The sequence below is a fragment of the Dendrobium catenatum genome, unplaced genomic scaffold (genome assembly GCF_001605985.2).
Source record: "Dendrobium catenatum unplaced genomic scaffold, ASM160598v2 original_scaffold_101648, whole genome shotgun sequence".
In the NCBI taxonomy this organism is placed as follows: domain Eukaryota; kingdom Viridiplantae; phylum Streptophyta; class Magnoliopsida; order Asparagales; family Orchidaceae; genus Dendrobium; species Dendrobium catenatum.
Window position 1 is genome coordinate 322,445 of NW_021420086.1, and position 22,882 is coordinate 345,326.

Here is a 22,882-nt window from a genome sequence, read left to right on the forward strand (position 1 = left end):
GGAACCCCCGGAAGCCTAAGGAAAAAAGAGAGAGATCGAAGATCGCTCTTGCTTCCTTGCCTCCTCAACCACCGCCTGACTTCCGCCGGACCACCACCTGAGGCCCTCGCCTCCGCCGGACCACCGCCTGACGCCGTTGCTCCGCCGGACCACCACTTAAGGCCCTCGCCTCCGCCGGACCACCGCCTGACGCTGTTGCTCCGCCGGACCGCCACTTAAGGCACTCGCCTCCGCCGGACCACCGCCTGACGCCGTTGCTCCGCCGAACCACCACTTAAGGCCCTCCCCTCCGCCGGACCACCGCCTGACGCCGTTGCTCCGCCGGACCACCACTTAAGGCCCTCGCCTCCGCCGGACCACCGCCTGACTCTTTTGCTCCGCCGGACCGCCACTTAAGGCACTCGCCTCCGCCGGACCATCGCCTGACGTCGTTGCTCCGCCTAACCACCACTTAAGGCTCTCGCCTCCGCCGGACCACCGCCTGACGCCGTTGTTCCGCCGGACCACCACTTAAGTCCCTCACCTCCGTCGGACCACCGCCTGACGTCGTTGCTCATCCGAACCACCACTTCAGACCCGAACTTCCACCGGACCACCGCTTGAGGCCTTGTGCTTCACCAGGCTACCACCTAAGGCTCGGACTTCCGCTGGACTGTCACTTGAGGCCCCGAGCTCCACCAGACCACCACCTGAGGCCCGGAGTTCTACCGAAGTACCACCCTTCTACTACGGTCTTTCATACTCCTATTTCTGCCGACTACGGTCCTCCCGCCTCCGTCGCCTACTACGGTCACTTCGACCTCCATCATCAGACAATGGTCTTTCAGACCCTGGTCTCTTGCCGACTACGGTCCTCATGACCTCTGTTACCTACTACGGTCCTTCCGACCTACATCGCCAGACAATGGTCTTCCTGACCCCAATCTCCTACCATCTACGGTCTTTCGGACCCCCGTCTTGTGCCAACTATGACCCTTCCAACCAAACAAACATGTATATTATTGTAACTCCCATTATGTAATGCGCTCTATATGATGTACATTTGTACCGTCAAGCCAAGGCCTTCTCCCAAGGAAGGGCCTCATTTGTAATCGACTGTAAATACTAGTGGATTCATTCAAACTAGGCCAGGCCCCGTGGTTTTTTCTCATTTTCAGGGATTTCCACGTAAAAACTTTGGTGTCTCTAATGAACGCTACACCCTCTCTATTACCTGATTGTGTGCTGGATCTTCGTACAATGCTAAGACGTTAAACTATATATTTTCTCTACCACCGCGAATACTCCAGGACGCAACAACCTTTCTTATCATAAGCCAAATCTAACACATCTACTCTTCTAATAGGGTTATCAGAAGGCCGACATTTTACATGACCAAACCATCTAAGGCGACCCTCTCTAATCTAATCTGTCATTGAAACTACTCCAACCTTTTCCTGGATATGCTCGTTTTGTATCCTGTCTCTAAGAATACTTCCACTCATCCACCTGAGTATCCTCATCTTAACAATTATTATGCTTCTCTTTTAATGGCCAACATTCTGCACCATAAAACATTGTAGGTCTCATCACCATCTTATAAAATTTTCCCTTAAGATTGAGTGGTACTTTTCTATAACACAACAAACTCGAAGCATTCCTCCACTTCAACCATCCAACTTGAATTCTCCTAATAATATCCCCATCTATTTCACCCTCACTCTGTACAATAGGATTTATTATTTTGTGCGGAGTTCGGAGGGCGTCCGGAGATCAATAAAAATGCGTCACGTCACCCCATTGCTGGGTACCCAGTGTCACGACCTGACCCGAGACGGATCCCGCCCGCACCGGGCCGCGACCAGCTTAACGAACAGACAGACCAGGATCTGGCTTTGGAATTTGCTTCGGAACTGATTCTTCCAAATATTTAAACTCAAAAACAGACAGACACAGAGCTACTATGAAACATCAAATGCAGCGGAACAAATCATCTATATTTTTCTTTTCCCCAAAACAATCATCTACAAATACAATACATGGCTGACAGAGAAAACAAAGAAGAAAAGCCATGACTGTACAAAAATCAAAAAGTACAAAATACCTATAACTGATCTGATCAAACTCTGAACTCTAGTCCAAGACCTCCTTCCCTTTCCCAGAGCCTAAAAAAAATACACGAAGAAAACAAGGGTGAGCTCAACAGCTCAGCAAAGCAACAAACCTCCAATCAAAACTTCCAGAATCCAAAACCAAACCCTTCAAACCAAATCCGTACAGAAACCAGAACAGAATCAGACAGGTGTCAAAATCGTGCAGATCAGAACGAAACAGATCAAATCAGAACAGATACGGACATATATCAAATCAGAACAGATACGGAACAGATCAAACAGAACTGTACGAAAACAAAAGTCATATCAAATCATATATCAGATAGTATTGTAATTAATAACTAAATTCCCTGACACTGACAGAATCTCTACGGATTCTGGCCCTTTATGCCTCCCTTTGTGCTCATAGCACCAGAACAGATGTGCTTATGGCACCAGAATAGATGTGCTTATAGCACCAGAACAGATGTGCTTATAGCACCAGAACAGATGTGCTTATAGCACCAGAACAGAATTCATCGGATCCGGAACAGAACAGATATCAGATTTCAGATTGAGCTCATTTCAGATTTCCCAGACACTAACTGAATCTCTTAGGATCCAGGCCCCTTATAACTCCCTTTATATAGCATATACAGATAGCATATCAATTCAGAAGTACAGCAATATCTTGAACAATCTCGTCGGACGAAAACGGACCGGCGTCGCCCGAAAATCAGCTTTTCCAAAAGTTCTCTCGACTTTCTCTCTCCTCAGAAATTTCATATATTTTATTTTGATTTTCTCTCTCTTCAAAATGACCTGATTTCAGCTTTAAAATACTCAGATCGTCCTGGCCGATCGCACGATCGTCCTGGACGATCAGACCAATTTCACATCGTCTTGGGACGATTTCGCAGGACAATTCAGGACGATAATTAATTTTCAAAAACCCCTTGCTCTCTGACTTGTGCCATCCACTGATCGTCCCGGGACGATGCCTCGATCGTCCTCATCGTCCTGGACGATCAGACCAAAAACTCATCGTCCTGGCCGATTCCCTAGACGATCCTCAGGACGATAATTAATTCTGAAAAAGTCCTGCTCTCTGTCTTTTGCACTGAACTGATCGGCCTGGGACGATGCCCCTATCGGCCTGGCCGATCCTGGGAGAAAAATCACCTGGAGCAATCTGGGCAATTTCTGGAGCAAATTTCAACTGATCGTCTCAGGACGATCCCAGATCGTCCTGGACGATTCTGGAGCAGAAACAGAACTTCACACCCAGCTCGGTACCCCTCGGTACCGCTGGGTACCCAGCGCTTAACCGAGGGGTACCGAGCTGGGTACCCAGCGCTTAACCGGACGGTTCTCCCGTCCGGTGTCCGTACATAATAATAACTCGAACAATAGACCCAAGATATCTAAAACAAGTACACTTATTAATGACTTGATCGCTCAAAGTCACAAACTCCCCACTAGATTTATTACTACTAAAATTACAGTCCATGTATTCGATTATAGATATACTCAAACAAAAACCTTTAAACTCTAAGATTGACCTCCATAATTCGAGTATACCTTCAACTTCCTCTCTAGTCTTATCAACAAGAAGAATATCATCAGCAAAAAGCGTACACCAAGGTACATCCTCTTGCAAATGTTTAGTGAGTTCATCCATGAATAAAGCAAAAAGATAAAAGCTTAAGGTTGATCTTTGAGGCAATCCAACTGAAATAGGAAAATACTTGGTCAAACCACCTTGGGTTTGAACACAAGTAACAACTCCTGCATGCATATCCCTAATGACTTGATTATAAGTATTATTAACCCCTTTTTTTCTAGAACTCTCCATAGTAATTCTCTTGGAACTTTATCATATTCTTTCTTTAGATCAATAGATATCATATGTAGATCCTCCTTAGTCTCTCTAAACTTCTCCATCAACCACCCTCTCAATAAATGAATAGCTTCTATAGAAGACCCGCAACATGAATCCAAATTGATTTTGAGAAACATTAGTATCACGTCGTAAACTATGCTCCATAACTCTCTCCCAAAGTTTTGAAGCATGACACATCAACTTAATTCCTTTATAATTCACACAATCTTGTGCATCGCCTTTATTCTTAAAAATAGGAATCAACAAACTCATTCTCCACTCATCTGACATCTTTTTAGTCTTCAAAATAATATTTAAAAGTTTAATAAGCCAAAAAATTCTTTCATCTCCTAAGTATTTCCACACCTTTATTGGAATATTATCAGGTCCACTAGTTTTTCCACACTTCATTTTCTTTAAAGCCTCTCTAACTTTAATTTTATTAATACACCAATAAAAATAAAAATCTCTATTTTCATTTAGAGTGTTAAGATCAATAAAGTCAATCGTATTCTATTCTCTCAATCTTTATTGAAAAGCTTAACAAAATATCTCATCCACCTTTGCTTAATATCCTCTTCTAAAAAACACTTTTTGATTTTCATCCTTAATGCAATTCACTTAATCTAAATCCTTACTATACATATATCTTTCCCCCTCTTTAGAATCTAATATATTATATAAATCATTAAAATCTAAAATCTTTGCATCACATATTACTTTTTTAGACACCTTATGAGACTCTTTATATCTTTCCCAATTTTTCAGAGTTTTTATATTTAAATCAATTATTATAACAAATTTTCTTATTTTTTATTTTTTTCTTGTACATTTTGATTTCACCACTAACTATTTTTATTATTAAGAGCTTTTCCTTTTGAAACTTCAAGCACATCCTTTACAACATTCTTAATATTACTTGCTATTTTATCCCACATAACATTTGCTTCATCATAATAGTTAAATGCTTAAGATCTTGAATCTTACTCTCAAAATTTTTTTTGTTAGTATTTTTTAAAAGCCCTCATCTAATCTTAGAATAATATTTTACTAAATTTTTGATATTCTTTTCCTTTCTTCTTAAAATTTAAAAGTAATAAGCTAAATTGGGTAAAAAATAACTTTACAATCTTTGCAATCTAAATAACATATTTTTCTTATAAAAAAATAATCAATTCGAGTTTTACTATATCCATTCTTATAAATGATGAGATGTTCATCTCTTTACTTAAATAAGATATTAACAATTATAAAATCATAAGCTAGAGCAAAATCTAATATAGCCTTATCATCTTCTTTAGTTACTCCAAACTCATAGCCACCATGAATACTTTTAAAATCCTCTACCTCTCTACCAACATGCCCAATTAAATTTACTCTAATAATTTTTTTTTTCAAGAGGAATCTTTTGAATTAATTCTTTTAAGCCATTCCAAAATTTTAATTTTAAATATATATCCAAACCTACTTGAAGAGCGTAAGTACTCATAATATTAATAATCTTAGCATCAACAATAATCTTCAAAGCAATAATTTTGTCTTCAATTCTATAAATTTTTATAACATTTTCCTACAAACTCTTATCTATAATCACACATATACTATTTTTTGTACGACTTCTACCAGAATACCAAAGTTTAAATCCTAAACTATCAATCTCCTTAGCCTTCTCTCAAACTCATTTAGTTTCCTGAATGCATAAAATATTTATCTTATATGAATTATAATATCAATTAATTTCATTAATTTGCTTGGAAGAGAAACTACATTCTAAGACCCAATCCGAATTCTAGTTCATGGACTAGCTTTTTTGCCCACATCCGTCAATGATGTGGGAACCCTTGCCTATTTAACATTGCATCTGAGCGCTGATGCAGCGGCCCTTACACACATCTCGTTGTATTCAGGCCATACAATGCGTCGCTTTCAGGGAATGACCTACTATTAACACAATATATTAAATGATTTATGTTATGATTATTCGACAAGTTTTACGCTGGCTGTCGACTATCTAACACAATCCATCACTTTTCTTATCTAGGACTTGAGACCTGGCAATGCCTTAGTAAAGTAATGGCGTGTAAAAAAGTTAGAGTAATTAAATTCTGGAAGACTAGTTTATTTCATGTATATCATCAACCCATAAAATGGAATAAAGAAATTTCTATATGGAATAAAAAAAAATTCTATACGAAATCAATAAAAGGTTGACATCATGGAACAAGCCATTCCAGATAATCTACATCATGGAACAAGCCATTCTAGGTAATCTTCAGGTGTAATGCTCATTTGGTATTCTTCTTTTCGTGCTTTTTATCTTAAAGGGTTAATCTTCAGATGTAATGCTCAAATTGCATTTCTTTTTTTAGCAGAACAAATAGCCTCTAAAAGAAACCTAAATTTTATAACTTAAATTTTCTGATTAATTCTAAAGGTGTGTAATTCATTACAATTTAGATTTAAACCATTCATCCTAACTTGCTTTATTGAGGTTATTTGTTCATACAAACACATCATACTTAATTTCATTAGCATTTACTTTCTAGAAATTTGTTATATGTCATTGTTAGTATTCCTTAAGAAGAATTTTAGCTTCATAAAATTTTTCATAGCTCATCTCATATCATATTAATCAATTTTATCAGCATTTTATTTCCTAGGAACTTTTTATATGCCATTGTTAGTATTCCTCATGATGCATCTTAGTTTCATAATATTTTTTTTACTCATCTCATATCATATTAATCATTACATGATTTGCATGAGTTTATTTGCAAAAAGTTGGATATTAAATTTAATAATTACAAGCTTTTTGTTGATATTAACTGGAGGTATATGAAATTTAAATATGATGACAAGGCCATTCTAGTTTAACTCTAAAAAAGGCTTCCTTTAGGAATCTTTAAGAAACTGAATTCAAGGAAGACAGGACTATTAAAAATTTGCAACGCGCTAAAATAAATGCCTACAAGTTGAAATCCTTTTGACTCTACGTCAAATCCTCTTTCATATCTTTTTATCTAACTTATTGAAGTTATTATAGATGATGAGATTATGTCTACTATTAACAATGGATTTCGAAGATATCATTTTCAATGGTGATACATATCTTACTGAAATATTTCATGGATGTTTTTATAGAAAGGACATAATTTATGTTCTAATTTGCTTGATGATTATCAACTGTTAAATTTTTTGGAGCTAAATTTGTACTAGTTGAGCATATTTTATGAAAATGTTTGTGCTTATTCTCATTGAAAGTTTGGATCAAGTATGAGAAAATGATCAAAACGGTCCCTCAACTATTTAGGAAGGACCAAAATAGTCCCCAACTATCTTAAATGATCATTTTGGTCCCTTGACTCTTTAAAATTAGATCATTTTGGTCGCAACATCCAAAATAATGAATGTTGGACTTAATGGTGTTAAAGTTAGGGGTATTTTCAAGTAATTATAATTTTTAAAAATAAATTTAGTTATCATTTGTTTAATAAAAAATTAATAGTATTTTTAATTATAATTTTAAAAACTTTAGTCATATTTTATAAATTATGATTAGTAAATATTTGTGACTAAATGAATATTTAATTATATTTTTGTAAAAACTATAATTTAAAGTTATTGTTATGCAAGAAATAGTTACATGAAAATTATAAAAATAGAACTAAAAATTTTAAATTTATAACTAAAAATAATATTAATTTTTTTATTAAACAAATGATTAATATTTTTTTGAAAATTATATCTAATAAGTAATTTAGTTTTAAAAAAAAATTAAAATATCTCTATTTTTAACAACATTAAGTCCAACATCCATTATTTTGGATATTGGGACCAAAATGATCGCATTTTAAAGAGTTGAGGGACTAAAATAGTTCCTCAAGATAGTTGGGGATCATTTTGGTCCTTCCTCAAGAGTTGAGGGACCATTTTGATCCTTTTCTCTATCACATATTGATTTAAGTAAAGTTTATTTGTTTAAAAAATTAACTTCAATAAAATATCTCTTTTCAACTTCAATCCGGCGAATGCAATGATTCATTTGAGCATGATAAGGTGATTACTTGATTACGGTGAACTCTATCTCCATGTGCCAGCATGAGGTCTGATTTTTGTTCACTTTGGTATGTTCGTTGTATGATTGTTTTTTCTACATAATTTATTATTGAAGAATATACAAAATAATTATCACTAAAAAAAAATGATTATCACTAAGTGCAATGTCAAGAAATTTAATGAAATGTAATAGAGCATACCCATTGCAGGTTAGGAAGAATATTCTATTAATAGAACCGCTACATAACTTCCTAATCACATTTGAGGAGAAGGAAGGATCTTAGATTGAGGACGTTTGTCTGTTTTTGAGGAAAGAGATGACGGGGATGAGGGATTTATAGGAGAAATGTCTTATAGTAAAGTCGATTCTGATCATCAGGCAACATTAATAAAGGCTAGTTTACATTTGATGTAGCCTCCCCGTAGGCAACATACGCGTAAGTGTTTCTCTTCCTAGATATTTTTGTCTCCGAAATAAATTTGAAATTGCACTCCTTATTAAATTTTGTCTGGGGTCTGCATTGAGAACAAGTTACTTTTGTTTCTAATCCAAATTATGGAAAGAAGATTTAAATGACCTCGGTGCAGCATTGCATATTGTTTCATGTGATTTGACCAACGAAATTCTCAACTGCTCCTTCCCTTTTGACTACATTTGGATGCATTTCAATTTTTTTCATCACTCACACAATATTAAAGGATTCATGTCATGATTATCTGAAAAGTTTACGCTAGTTATCGACTATCTAACGCAATCCTTCATTTTTCTCATACAGAACTTGGGACCTGACAACAACACCGTTTAAAGGCTTTTTTTGTTTTTGTTATTGAAGGCCGACCTTTACTGCACTACCATGGACCACATCAGATCAAATCAACATGTTATGATTTGGTTTAACAGGTTAGAACCTCCTAGTTCCATTTCTGACAATCTACCAGCAAGATTCAATTGTTTGATTGCATCATTTTTCATTTAACATGTAACCAAATATATATTACAAAACCTTATATTTTGAATATGTTAATTTTGTCATGCCGCTAGGAATTTGGTAAGGTTCACTTTCACTGTCAAATTGAGGCAGCTTTTTGATGAAATCCTGCTGTTATAAATGCATGAATTTACAAATATTTAGACACTGCTCAGAAATATTGATCTCAGTTATGCAATCATTCACTGCTGCAGGTTTTAAACTGACACTATGTATACTTGGGGATTCAGTCATGCAGTGATGAGTTGTTGCATGTTTGTTTCCAGATCAAAAAAAACTTCGGGGTTGCAAACTTTCCAGCTAAATGATGGTAAAATGTTATACCAACTGCAGTCGAATGCTCATTATCAATTCAATCTGTGCAGTTCATTTACCGTGGTTCTTCTTGTGTGAAATTGTTCTCCTCGTTTACTTTATATTTTGGCTTTTTTATGTTCTTTAAATCCTCAATAAGAGCTTTAAGTTTCCTTCTAATATCCTAGCTGTGGAGAAAGTAAAGTTATACACATATAAAGAGCTAAGAGCAGCCACAGGAGACTTTAGCCCTGGTAATAGAGTTGGGGAGGGTGGCTTTGGAACTGTTTACAAGGTAGCCATATAATTCTTACAGACATCCATTTAAAGTATTGTGATTAGTATTTTGTCATGCCTTTGATTGATTGTTCTAGGGAACACTCAAGAATGGGACCACTGTTGCTATAAAGGTGTTGTCCAACGAATCAACACAAATAGCAAGAGAATTCTTGACAGAAATTTCTGCAATTTCGAATATAGTACATGAGAACCTGGTAAAGCTGTATGGTTGCTGTATAGAAGGAAACCACAGAATACTTGTGTACAATTATCTTGAAAACAATAGTCTTGCACAAACTCTTCTTGGTAAGTTTGCTATGCATAAATATTTTTATTTGAAAAGCTGTCTGAAGCAATGTATCTTATAAAATGATTGGGATATCTCTTAAATACAGGCACAAACCGGAACAACATTCAATTTAGCTGGAAAACAAGATATAAAATCTGCATTGGTGTAGCATGCGGGCTCGCATTTCTTCATGAGGGACTTCTGCCTCATATCCTTCATAGAGATATAAAAGCAAGCAATATTCTTCTTGACAAGGATCTTACCCCCAAAATATCAGATTTTGGATTGGCAAGGCTGTTGCCATCAAATGCAACCCATATTACCACACAAGTTGCAGGAACATTGTGAGTTGAGTTTCTTGGATATTTTCTAAATTGTTGTTTTTTCAGTTAAAATTATTTGATTGCATTGGTTCTTGCACAAAACATGAAATGTGAACTTTAGAATGGCAAAATGTGATAATGTTCATGTTTTACACCTGTTAACATCGTTGCATGTTTAATAAATAGTTATTATCTCAGGGCCATTTGGGAGCACTTTTTATTTTTTATTTTTAATTTAATTTAAATTTTTTTTATGTTTTGACATGAAACAAAACATATTTGATATCTTACAAATATGTTGTGTTTGTTTCTATTGAATATCAAATATATTGATTTATGCTGGCGGGAATGGCTGTTGGGGAAGAGTGATAGCGGCGGTGATCGATAGTAGTGTTGGTCACAACTGGCCGTGATAGTTGTTTTTTAAAATAGTCAAAAGACCTCAAAGTTTTGAGTTTTTTTAAAGATAAGTAATAAAAATAATTAAAAAAATACATCAAACAACCATATTTTAAAAGCAAAACCAAAAAATAAGAAAACAAAAATGATCCCAAAAGAGGCCCTTAGATAATAATAAAATTGGCATGCTTATTAAGATATCTAATTATTTATTAATTCTTTTTGTTAATATTGTGTTTAGAGGATACTTGGCACCTGAATATGTGATACGTGGGCAAGTGACACGAAAGTCGGATGTTTATAGTTTCGGTGTTCTTCTATTGGAAATTGTTAGCGGCCGATGTAATACAAACACAAGACTTCCATGCAAAGAACAATTTCTTCTTGAAAGGGTAACTATAAATTTTATAAAGACAGATGATTTTGTTACTTTTGCTTATCATTTCTTCATATATTCTCATGATTAACAGTAAATTAAGACTACTTTTAACTATTCTATTTGATTTATCATTTCTCATATGACTTTTGGTTGTCAAAGTTATGCTTAAAAACACCTTTGTGGCAGTAAGGTTACATATCATGCACAAAATCCTATATTTCTTTTGGTTACAAACATTTGATATTATTTATGCTTGTGCGGGACCCAAAAGTGCATTTGGCTGCGTTGTAGAGAAGTGGAAGTTCATATGCTTCCTTGCAGTGGCAGTGAGATCCTTATAATGGAAAACAATGCATGCATATATTCCATAAGAAGTGATATAAACTCTAAAACAGAAGAGTTTGGTTGGTAGAAGGTCAGCTTAAGCATCTCAGGTGGATTCTTTACATATACAAAACAAGAAAATTTTCTTTCATTAGGTTTTTAGGGGGTGCATAATCATTTCTGTTGAGAAAACCCTGGAGGAAGGATCTTGAATTCCTTAACCGCTGGTTCCAGCAACAGCACTTTGTTCTCTCCCCACCGCCGGCCTGAGCATCTGCTCCTCTGACCAGCCGGCCACCTTGCTTCTCTTCTGCCTAGACCAAAAGCCAGCAGTCCTTCTGGCTACTTCTTGCTTCTTCCACCTAGAGAGAGAGAAAGGGAGAAAGAGAGAGAGGAACTCATAGTTTTGTGAGGGAAAAGCAAAACAAAATTTCATTCTTTCTCACATTTTGAACTTAAAGGAATGCATTTTATTTATAAGCTCCTTTCTTTAAAAGAGACTAGACCAGCTCACTAAACTAAAATCAATAAACAAAATTAATTACGAATTGGACCAAAAACTAACAATCTTCACCTTTGTCCAATTTTATAATGTATTGACAGAAGAAAGGTGATCCTCACAGTTGCTTTGAATCTATTATCCATTTATCTCTTGAATTGCATCCATCTGAATTTGCTGCCACTACTAAGTTTGTATCTTCTTTAAGCTCAGCTCCTTGCCATTTCTCTCTATCCGGGTATTTCCTCTTGAAATGTCTCTCTCTATGACAATGATAGCACTTCTTTTATGTCTCCGACTTCGACTGAGATCGTTCATGATAGCTTTTATTGGATCTTTGATCTTCTCTTCCTCTTGCTAACAGTCCTTCCCCATTCTTTTCTTCTTTAATTTCTAATTTTCTTTGGATTTTTTTTGACATTAGAATTGATTTAACTTCAGTCATAGTAAGTGTTTGTTTTTCATATAGCATCATGTCAGCGATGTCTTTGTAGACTTTGGTAGAGAGATAAGAAGAATGATGCTTTGATCTTCTTCTTCAATTCTAATATCAGCGTTCGTGATATTAAGAATGATCTTATTGAATTTATCCAAGTGTTTCCTAAGATTTTTTTACTTTTCCATTTGAAGAGTGTATAGCTATTTTTTTCAGGAAAAGCCTATTTGCAAGTGACCTTTTCAAATATAGAGATTTCAGTTTTTCCCAAACCTCTATAGTCGATTCTTCTTTAGCCACCTCTCTCAACACCTTGTCACCGAGTGAGAGAAGGATCGCGCTATGCGCCCTCAGTTGCATTTCCCTAGCTTTCACCTAGTATCAGAGCTTGGTTAAGAAAGATCAAGGGGAATGAGCAAGGTATTTCTTATGATCAAGAAAAGGTGCAAGTTCGAAGATTGATCATGGGAACGAGAGCAACGGATGCCAAGAGGGGGCCAAGTCACAGATTTACATGTGGAGGCAAGCTTACGCATGGATGCGAGTGGGATTGGGCTTGGGTCGGCGGGTTGTGCGCTAGTGGTCTTGCATGCAGGATACGGGGCCTCCGGTCGTGCATGCAAGAGAGCAGACCAATCGAAGGCGGGTTCAAATCACATGATTGTGTCGCGCATGGAGACAAGTGTGCACGGGGTGGCTCGCAAAGGGTTCAGGCTGGGCAGTCGTGTGGGCTCGTACGATCGAAGCCGACACATGGAGGCCGAGTCGGAGCGGGGATGGGCTCGGTAGTGAGATAGACCATATGGGATTTACTGTGTTAACTCGTAGCAGAGCCGGAAGGAGGGACCTTGCGGAAGACTTGATCAAGTGGACATTAGTAGGTAGTGGAGAAGCAGGTTGTTCGGTGGAGGCTTTTCTTAGTTGTTCTTTGTGGAAAACAGGTGGAAAAGAGGCAACCGGTGTGGAAGATTTTTCTTGGGCCGTTCTTTGTGGATTGTAGGTGTTGTCTCAACAAGTGCTCCAAATAATGTCGATACAAAGATTTGAGATGAACAAGTTCACCAATGAAAATGATTCCAGCCTATCGTGGATCAAGATAAAAGCATTGTTGGTGCATTAAGGGCTTTCAGAGGCTATCTCAACTGAACGTATTGCAAAGGTGACGAATCAGGAGACAGGTAGGAAAATATAGCTAAAAGGCACATAGTGCGATCCTTCTTTCACTTGGTGCCAAAGTGCTGAGAGAGGTGTCTAAAGAAGAATCAGCTATAGAGGTTTGAGAAAAATTGAAATATTTATATTTGAAAAGGTCGCTTGCAAATAGGCTTTTCTTGAAAAAACAATTATACACTCTTTAAATGGAAGAGTCGAAAGACCTTAGGAAACACTTGGATGAATTCAACAAGATCATTTTTTATCTCAAGGACATTGATGTTAGAATTAAAGAGGAAGATTAATGGATCATTCTTCTTAGCTCTCTACCAAAGTCTTTTGAACACATCGTTGACACGATGTTGTATGGAAAACAAACACATACCCGTGCGTCTCCCACACTCATCAAAACCTCTCGAACTTGCAAAATGCTTGCTCCAGTTGTGTGAAACCTATCTAACATTTGCTTCCTGCTTCATTTTAAGTTATTGCCGCGAATGATCCCTCCAGTCTCTTCTATCGACTACTTAAGCAGAACGCTTAGTTGTTTGGTCTTTTTCACATCTAATTCAAAGACGATGATAATAAATATCCATAACTACAATGACTCGCTCAAATTAATTATTGCAGCTACCAATCTAAATAATTAAAACAAAACTCTTGTATAATTATTTAAATATTATAACAACCATGAATCCGCAGATTGAAGATCTTATGCCGATTTAGATCTTGCTAGGAATGCAAAATCGAAGCCTTAATGTTGTCGATCTTAGATGCGGCCGATATAATTTCAAATCAAACATCTTGAATCGTCAATCTTAGATCCAGCGGGGAAGAAATTAATGACCAGTGTTGTCCCAACCTCCTCTTGCGGGGAGGAGACGTTGGGAGGTTGCCGAAACCGCTATAAGAGATTGCTAATTTGGAGTACAATTAACTTTGAACTTAAATTTGATTTCAATTAATTAATTGAATTTTGAGAATCGTTAATTTGAAATTACATGTCAATTAATTGATTAATTCAATTAAGTATTTATTTGAAATGAATTAATTGCAATGATTAATTAATTGAAATCAATTGATTGATTGAAATTTGAGAGCTGTTAATTAATTAATATTTAAGAACAATTAAATATTAATTAATTGATTAATTATATTAACTAATAAATTGGAATTTCAAGCATAAATTAAAACTTAATTAATTGGTTAATAAATTTAAAAATAAATTAATCAATTAATTTAAAACTATAGTAAAAATTAAATTTCTATTAATTAATTAAAACAATTAATCAATTAATTCAAATTAAAATTTGAGCTCGTTGAATAATTAATTAATCTATTTTTAAATAAACTTAAAATGCAATTAATTGAGTGATTAATTAATCATTTAATTAAATTTAATTATAGCATAATTTAAAAAAAAAAGTTTGGAGAGAGCCACTATGATAAAAGTATGTATTTTGATTAATAAAAAAGGAAAAAAAATGAAAAAGAAAAGATAATATTTTCCACTAATTAACCCCAAGTACAACTCACACCAACTAAACACCAAACTCCTAAAACTAAAAAAAACTCAAAAAGACCCTAACTCCTGTGCAAACTTCAAGGTCTCTAATATTCCTGTGCAAGCTCAAAAATAGCAAGAATTCTTGCAAACGAACAAGCTGACAAAAATTACTTTTGAAAACTAAACTGCAGTGCGAGAAAAGAAAACAAAAGTGTTAAAAATTAAATTAATGTGTAAGAAAAAGAAACCATTGAAGCTAAGAACACTATTGAAGTAAGAAAAGAAAATTACAGTAACAGAAACACTAATATTGGGCTAGTAAGTGTCAGACTAGTAAACAATTGCTAATAAACAACTGAAAAACTAAACTCTAGTGCTAGACTAATAAACAAATGCAAAGTACCTGTTGTCAAATCTATCCTAAACAGACCATTAGGCTACTTCCAAAGGAAAATAGCAAGTCCTACAAACAAACAAGCCACTTCTAAGTGAAGCAATAAGACCCAAATGTTAAAATATTTTTTTAGTGAAGTACAATAATCTTAAAATCCAAACAAAAGCTACTGGCTACTTCTAATAGATACCATAAGACGCACTTCTTAAACCTACGTATTACTTTCAATAAAAGCCATAAAATCATTTATAAAACTTATGGGTTATTTTTAATAGAAGCCGTAAGACCCACTTCTAAAACTACAGGCTACTTTTAATGAAAGCCATAAAACCCATTTCTAAAACTTGTAAGCTACTTTCAATTGAAGCCGTAAGCCCTGAACCAATTCAATTAACAACTTCTAAATGAAATCTTAAATCCTAAACAAAATTAACTACTGGTATTCTAATAAATATAAACTTCAAACATCTATTACAACCCATTTTAATCACTTCAGTTTATTCGGGATCCTAAGAGGAGGCAACCGATGATGCTAATAATCAGATTCTCTAGACACTAAGATCAACAATCGCTAATGTTAGTAAACTGAAACCTAAAATATATCCTTGACGATGGAATCATAGGATATTAATTGGGTTTACCTTCATCTTCCACAAATGAGACTAAAACACCTAAAATTGCTCATCGTTAATCGAGAGTTCTTTCTTACAAAGTAAGAGGGGCAATTAACTATGAGGGCTTGCGCTCATAGGAAGTAAGGACCTAGATCTAATACTACCCTCAAGGAAAATTTGGTTAAATATAATCTGCCTTAAGGAGAATGGAATCCTAAATATGTGTAGCGAAATTCATGCCGACGTGCCATTTTTCTTGAATCAATAGTAGAAAAAATGTGAATAGTGGCCTAGTGGGGAGATAATAAAGCTTTGTTTGAATTTCATCCTTAAGTTCTTTAGATTATAAAGAGTGCCCTTTAAGCCTTCTTTCCTTACCCTGTTTTTGTTGCCATCACCGACCGTAAAGCTTACGAAATCTTGAATCCTCTTGCCCCTTCTTAGTGTGATGGAGAGGCTACTCTTCATTTGGGTACTTGCAAATTATCCATGCCTACCTTTCTTGGTGTGTGTGAGAGGCCCAAAATCTCGTGCCCCACCATGCTGATGGGATACACTTATTGAAAATTAAAAATATTCCTTGTTGAAATTTAATTCTAGCAATTAAAGAAAACAAAAAATTGCAATATATTAGAAGAAAAAATTGAATTGGACTTTTGAATGATAATAAATGAAAAAAAATAGCAAGGTACAATGGATCTTCTATTGGAGAGGAAGATCTGTCTCTCCCAAATCTCTGGATGTCGCTAGAGTCCACTCACGAACACAAGAACTCTAATTTTTCAGTCAAAATCAGAGATAAAACTCAATCTAGCCACCAAAACTCACTTAAACATGCAATAATTAGGTTAAATCCCAAAACATCCCTTACAATTTGAATTTTTCCCTCCTAATCCCTCCTAATATTCCCCTTAATTTCTCTTGTAGACCCCACATCAAGTGGGCGTCAGAGAGGGGGTGGAACCCTCTGGTTCTACCATTTGTAAACCTGGACCGATCCTAGTTGGGCTTGCTGGACCGATCTAGGATCAGGTCTAGCAATACTTCCCTCCCAGAGAGGGGAAAGAGCACCTTGTTCTCAAGGTGGAAAGAGGGAAATTGATGCTTCACCCTGTTATAGGGCTCCCAAGTGGCCTCATAGTCAGGTAAGTCTTTCCACTTAATTAGCACTTCTTTGGGTCCTCCCTCATCCTACCTTACCGCTTGAAGCTCTAGTGGTTCCAAAATCACCTATATGTCCTCTGTTAGCGTTCCTGGTAATTTTGAACTAGCTGCATGATCCTCAACAACTTTCCTCAATTGTGACACATGGAACATGGGGTGTACAGAAGCAGTCATGGGTAACTTCAAGTGATATGCTACTGCTCTAATTCTCTCCAACACCTCATAAGGGCTAAAGTACCTCAGGGCAAGCTTTTCATTCCTTCTATCGGCGACTGTTCACGGCCTATAGGGTCGCAGCTTTAGGAACACCCTATCCCTAATGACAAATTAGATGTCCTTCCTAATGCCCATCCACCTACTTTTTCATAATCTGTTGTGCACTCAACAGATGTCTTTTTAACTCCTCCAGCACCCTGTCCCTTTCCTCTAAGTACTGCTCTAATGAAGATATAGGTGTGCGGCTCTCCCCCACATATAACAAATGTGGAGGGTCTTTCTTATATAATATCTTAAAAAAGGGTCATCTGGGAGACCGAATTGCCACACCCCAACCCGTCAGGATAGATCCCATCATATTGAGCTGTAACAGAAAATTCCCTAGATCTAGTTTTGGAATATTCAGCCTCTTCCAATTTCGTTTCAAATAAAACTACTCACAACAAAGCTATCAAAATATCCAAATACTGAAAATAAACTCATCCGCAAAGTTTCTTTCATTTCATTAAAATAAATATCTACACTAAAGTATATGACTACAGATAATAGCTACATAACTAAAAATTTAACTAGTCATGACTGTATAAAAATAAATATACTCGAATTCATAAGCAACAAGATTGAAATTGACAATAGTCTTCATATCAGCCATGCAAGGAGACTTCTTAGGCATACAACTCGCTGTAGTTGAGATCAACATACAATCAAATGCATTGAGCCTGTAAGCAATGGGGGCCAAAACGTATGGAGAAATTAGTGATGAGTGCAGTTCATCCGACATGTGAATGGATAAGAGTTGAGATGGCTCGAATCGTTAAACGATTATATGGTTAAGTTGTGGCATCGACTAGGATATTTTGATTTATAGTTCATATTAGGCCTTTAAGGTCTATAATAAGAAAAATTCATTAAATAAAAGTATAAAGCCGACAATGAACTCGATTCCTTATCAGCAATTAAAGAGAGTCGACAAGTTTGAACAGATAATTACAAAAATGCCCCTTAAATATCCGCATTGGCCCTGACAAGCATGTTGTAGGTACACATGTGACATTTGAGTATGCTGCGCAGGTCAAATAAAAAACTTAAGTTCAAGTCCGATCCTCCTACGCAAGTAGACAGGAGTCGACACAGCTTGAACCATCAGACAAATGTACGGTCGTGGTGTCGACCGAGACATTTATTTTATATGTTTATATTAGGCCTTCAAGGCGTGTAAACAATGAGAATTCAGCAACAAATGCTTTAATAGACCTTATCCTTGGTCTGCAAGTTGACAAAGTCAATAATGTTAAATCCATAAATAAAATGCTCATAAATACCCCGATGATGGCCATGTTGAACGTAGATCTCAATCAAAGGGGTTAATTTCAAATTTTCAAAATGTCAGTCAAATGCCCATAAATTTAAAATTCCAAGAATACCCAAGACTAAGATATTTAAAATTAAAACTAATCATCAAACATTTAAAGCACAAGTGCCCATCCATCATTCGCAATAGTTTATCGAGGTGGATAAATCTGAAAACTACTATAGCTTACAAAGAGTTAATGTCTAGTCGAGAATATCACTAGTATTCATTCTCAATCCGTCTCTTGCCAGTAAGAACATAGCACATGTTCTCTAATCGGTAGTTTCGCCGCCAAATGACATCACACCATGGTTTCACCGTAAATGACACCGTAGGTAAACATTTATGACTGGGGCCCTCTTAACTGGGTGGTTTGTCACCAAATGACGCCACTAAATTGCTGTCATGGCCAGAGCCCGCATGTTTCCCAACGACACTAAATCCTTGAGATATGAATCGATAAGATATGCTCGATAGAGCATAAAGCCCTTTGTTAGCTAAGGTGGATTCAAATTTGTCCACTTAGACAAATATTCACCCCAGGTCAATGAAGTTCCCTTGGGCGATGCAACTCATGGCTGCCAATAAGGATCGTTTTATCAGGTTGAGTCGACTATCTCCTCGTACTAAGTAGACCAAGAACCATGATGGTATTGGACGTTAGAACCATGAGATCTTGATCGGGTCCATCATCATTTTCCTCACCATCTGTTTTAAGTGCAAGGTGGTAAATTTTAAATCTTAAATATCAAACTCTCAAACCCCCAAAGCCATGCTACTATTATACACCAAATAACACGTATCTCTACGTAACTGTTTGACGAATAGCCTTAATCGAAAGTTCTCTCTCGTTACCGGGAGGGGTAATTAACTATAGGGGATTGCGCCTATAGGAAACTAGAACTCATATTTGAAGTCCTTGCAAAATGAGGGCGAAATATCTCAGGTTGTGTCTTACTTCAAACCCAATCTGCCTTCTGTAAATTTACCTTGGAACTCAATATCCGAAAGTGCGGGGAAGGTCGGGGTGCAAGTTTTTGAAGCCCACAGAGAAATAATCATGCTAAAGATACTTTCTCTAGTAAGGATCTAGCAAATTCATTTTGAGCTTGGTGGTCATACCTAAATCGTGTTATTGACCAAATAAATGGTCAAGGTTAAAGCGATTCTTTTTCCCAACGGCTTTATTTATAAATCATTGAGATATTTGTTGTACTTGATTGGTTACAAAACTCTTTATTAGTTGAGGTTTGTCATGAAATTGGCCTCCTTGAAAATCCTTTAGCCAATTAAATTTGGGTATGCTGACATAACCTAGATAATGAAAGTAAGGGTAGATTTAGAGGGGAGGAGTGCATAAAAAAGAGAGTATAAAAGGCTGCCTTAATTACTCGAAGCCCTAAACTTGATTTACACTCTATGCGAGGAATATGTCGGGATGGTTTGAAGGATATTGCAAGGGAGATCACCATGAAGACCAATTCCAAAGATAATGTCTTTGCTTACTCATTAGGTGTGATATGATCAGTAAATTGTGTTGATTTGAATTGATCATTGCTCCTTATGTAACAATTAAAACTTTCACCAAATAGAATTAATTTATGTGCAGGGACAGCTTCTCTTAGAAATTCTTAGAAGAAATTTTGATGTACCCCTATCTAGAAGATACATTATTTACCATAATAAGAACTAGCCTTATTCCAAAGATTTGGGATGTGCTTTTATGTATGAATTATTATAAAAATTAATATGTGATGTACAGTTTCCAAATATTCAAGTTAACATAGGTATGTTTTTTTTCGTAATCTTTTGAGTTAATTTATGAACTAATGATCGTTTTTTCTTTACAAGAACAACATTAAGCCTTTATCCCACTACGTAGGATTAGGTACATGAAACATTTTTCTTCATTGTGTTCTATTAAGAGTCAAATTCTCATTTAAAGTTAATAAGTAAATGTCATTTCTAATATTTTCTAACCTAGCCTTTTTAGGTTTACCTCTACATCTATCTTCTTTTCCTTAAAATGTAAAGAAAAAAACTCTTATAGATTTATACACCAACACCAATAAACATCTTTCAAAGATGGTGGACTAGGGAGAAAAGCCCAATTTGTACCCTTAAGAAATTTTTTTAGTTCCGTCATTGGATCATGGAACCATGTGTTTTTGACAAAATCTTTCATCACTACTCTCTCCGTTATCTCTTCAAATATAGAATAGAAAACACTACAAAATAAAATGTTTACAAGATAATCAAGCGAGGTCAAAAAATCTATCTCAACTTATAACATTTAGTTTTGGTGTCTCATGACTATCCTTGATCAAGAGTTCATTTGTGATCAAGAGGGGTAATTACTCATGTTGTTGTGCTCATGAGAAATCTTGAACCATGCATATATGATCCTCCATGATAGAAAAATCTTTGCCTAATTCTCTATCTACTTAATTTGCATCCTAAAAATTACCCTTATTGGTGATCTTTCATTTCCCCATTGACCAACAAAATTGTAGATCATGAAGTAAGTTTTACATCTAATGATCATAAGCTCTTTTATATTTTTAATATAACTGTTTTAACTTTTCTTTTAGTTCAAAAACAGTCTCACTTGTGAGTGATATATCATCAACAAATAGTATCACTGTTATGGATCATATGAAATATCTAACATCCAATGCTAATATCTGAAGGCATTAAATCTTTATTGTACTCTTATTATGGTTGAGAAATATTTGACACTCCACAACTACATTTAAGTTGCTTCTTGATACATATCCTTCATCATTTGATGTACTATTATCTTTCACCTATAATTTTAATTTTTTTTCTTTTTGCTTAATTATTATAGTATTTGATCATAGGCCTTTTCAAAGTCGATGAAAATCATATAATGATCTTTTGTGCTCCCCATATTTAACTGATTGACTTTACCATTAATTTAACAATTTAAAGAAAATGAGTTGACGTTAAGACAACACTTTTGTATAACTAAAAGCTTATATGGGAATGGGTAGATTTTGTGAAGTCAAATTAGTTTCATCTTATTCATTATCCTCTAATAAACAGGCCAGGAAATTTTTATTTTCATTTTCATAAAATTGGTTTCCTTTTCTATAATTTTCGCATAATAGAATTTGTTCCTGCATACTGGCCTCTTAGGTTTCGTTTGGGACGGCTTTCTTACTGTTTCTTAAAGCAGTTTTCTAGCATAAAAATTAAAAATTTTGCACTTAAAAGCTGTTTTAAGAAAAAGTAAAAAGGCTGTCCCAGATGAAGCCTTCGTCCGAATTTTGGAAAGTGCTTTACAACATCCAGATGACATGCAAGTAATCCTCATCTTGCAGATCTGGGAACATTATAAGCAGGGTGAACTTGAGAGGATGACAGACTCATCATTGACTGATGATCTAGAAATCAAAGAAGCATGCAAATTTTTGAAGGTTGGTCTTCTGTGCACCCAAGAAGCATCAAAGCTCCGTCCCTCCATGTCCATCGTTTTAAAGATGCTGACTGGAGAGAAAGATGTTGAGTTGGAGAAGATCACCCAGCCTGGTCTTGTTTCGGAATTAATGCAAAAGAAGATGACCAACCAGATAAATTAATTTCCAGGGCTCAAGGTCGGATTCAACAACTTCAACTTAAATTTACAGCCAAAAGTATGCAAATAGTCATGTAATTTTTGTAGTGAAACCAAAAGAAATGAATTGCATCATTCTACTGATGCGGTCCATATTTGTTGGGAAGTAATGAATTGCTAATTCTTACAGATTATTCTCATTGCAAGCTTCTTTTTTTTTTTGGACTTAGATGGTTTGGTCACATAAAACGGAGGCCTTCCGATGACCCGGTTAGGAAAGTATAGATATTATATTTAACTTATGTTAAGAAAGGTAGAGGTAGACCTAAAAAGACTTGGTTAGAGAATATTAGAAATGATATTTCCTTATTAGATTTAAATGAGAATTCGACTTTTACCATAATACAATGGAGAAAAAGGATTCGCGTAGCCAACCCCACATAGTAAGACAAAGGATTGATGTTGTTGTTGTATTATTAGATTCTTCACTTAAAGTTCCATTCAATAGTACAAAGAAATAGTAACCAAAGTTTTTTCAGAAGGTGCTAAAGCTACATGGACCCATTCTTGGTGTTATTTGAATTGAGAATCTATGAGCTCAAGCTAGCCGTTGCTCTTATATGGACCACATTTGCCGCTACTGAGCTGTCTCCCCTGAGGTGTGAGCCCTGGCTTCAGTTAAACTT

At 35.8% G+C, this 22,882-nt stretch overlaps 1 protein-coding gene across 1 annotated transcript in view; it reads left to right on the plus strand.

Annotated features, from left to right (window-relative positions):
• The window catches only part of LOC110116061 (cold-responsive protein kinase 1), a 31,674-nt gene extending 9,278 nt beyond the window's left edge, over positions 1-22,396 (plus strand). The window contains exons 2-8 of the mRNA XM_020849510.2: positions 8,787-8,911; positions 9,194-9,309; positions 9,482-9,588; positions 9,668-9,878; positions 9,968-10,205; positions 10,825-10,975; positions 21,964-22,396. Of these exons, the coding sequence (XP_020705169.1) occupies positions 9,210-9,309; positions 9,482-9,588; positions 9,668-9,878; positions 9,968-10,205; positions 10,825-10,975; positions 21,964-22,221 (1,065 nt within the window). The 5' untranslated portion in view covers positions 8,787-8,911; positions 9,194-9,209 and the 3' untranslated portion in view covers positions 22,222-22,396. The remainder of the gene's footprint in view (positions 1-8,786; positions 8,912-9,193; positions 9,310-9,481; positions 9,589-9,667; positions 9,879-9,967; positions 10,206-10,824; positions 10,976-21,963) is intronic.
• Positions 22,397-22,882: the final 486 nt, after the last annotated feature.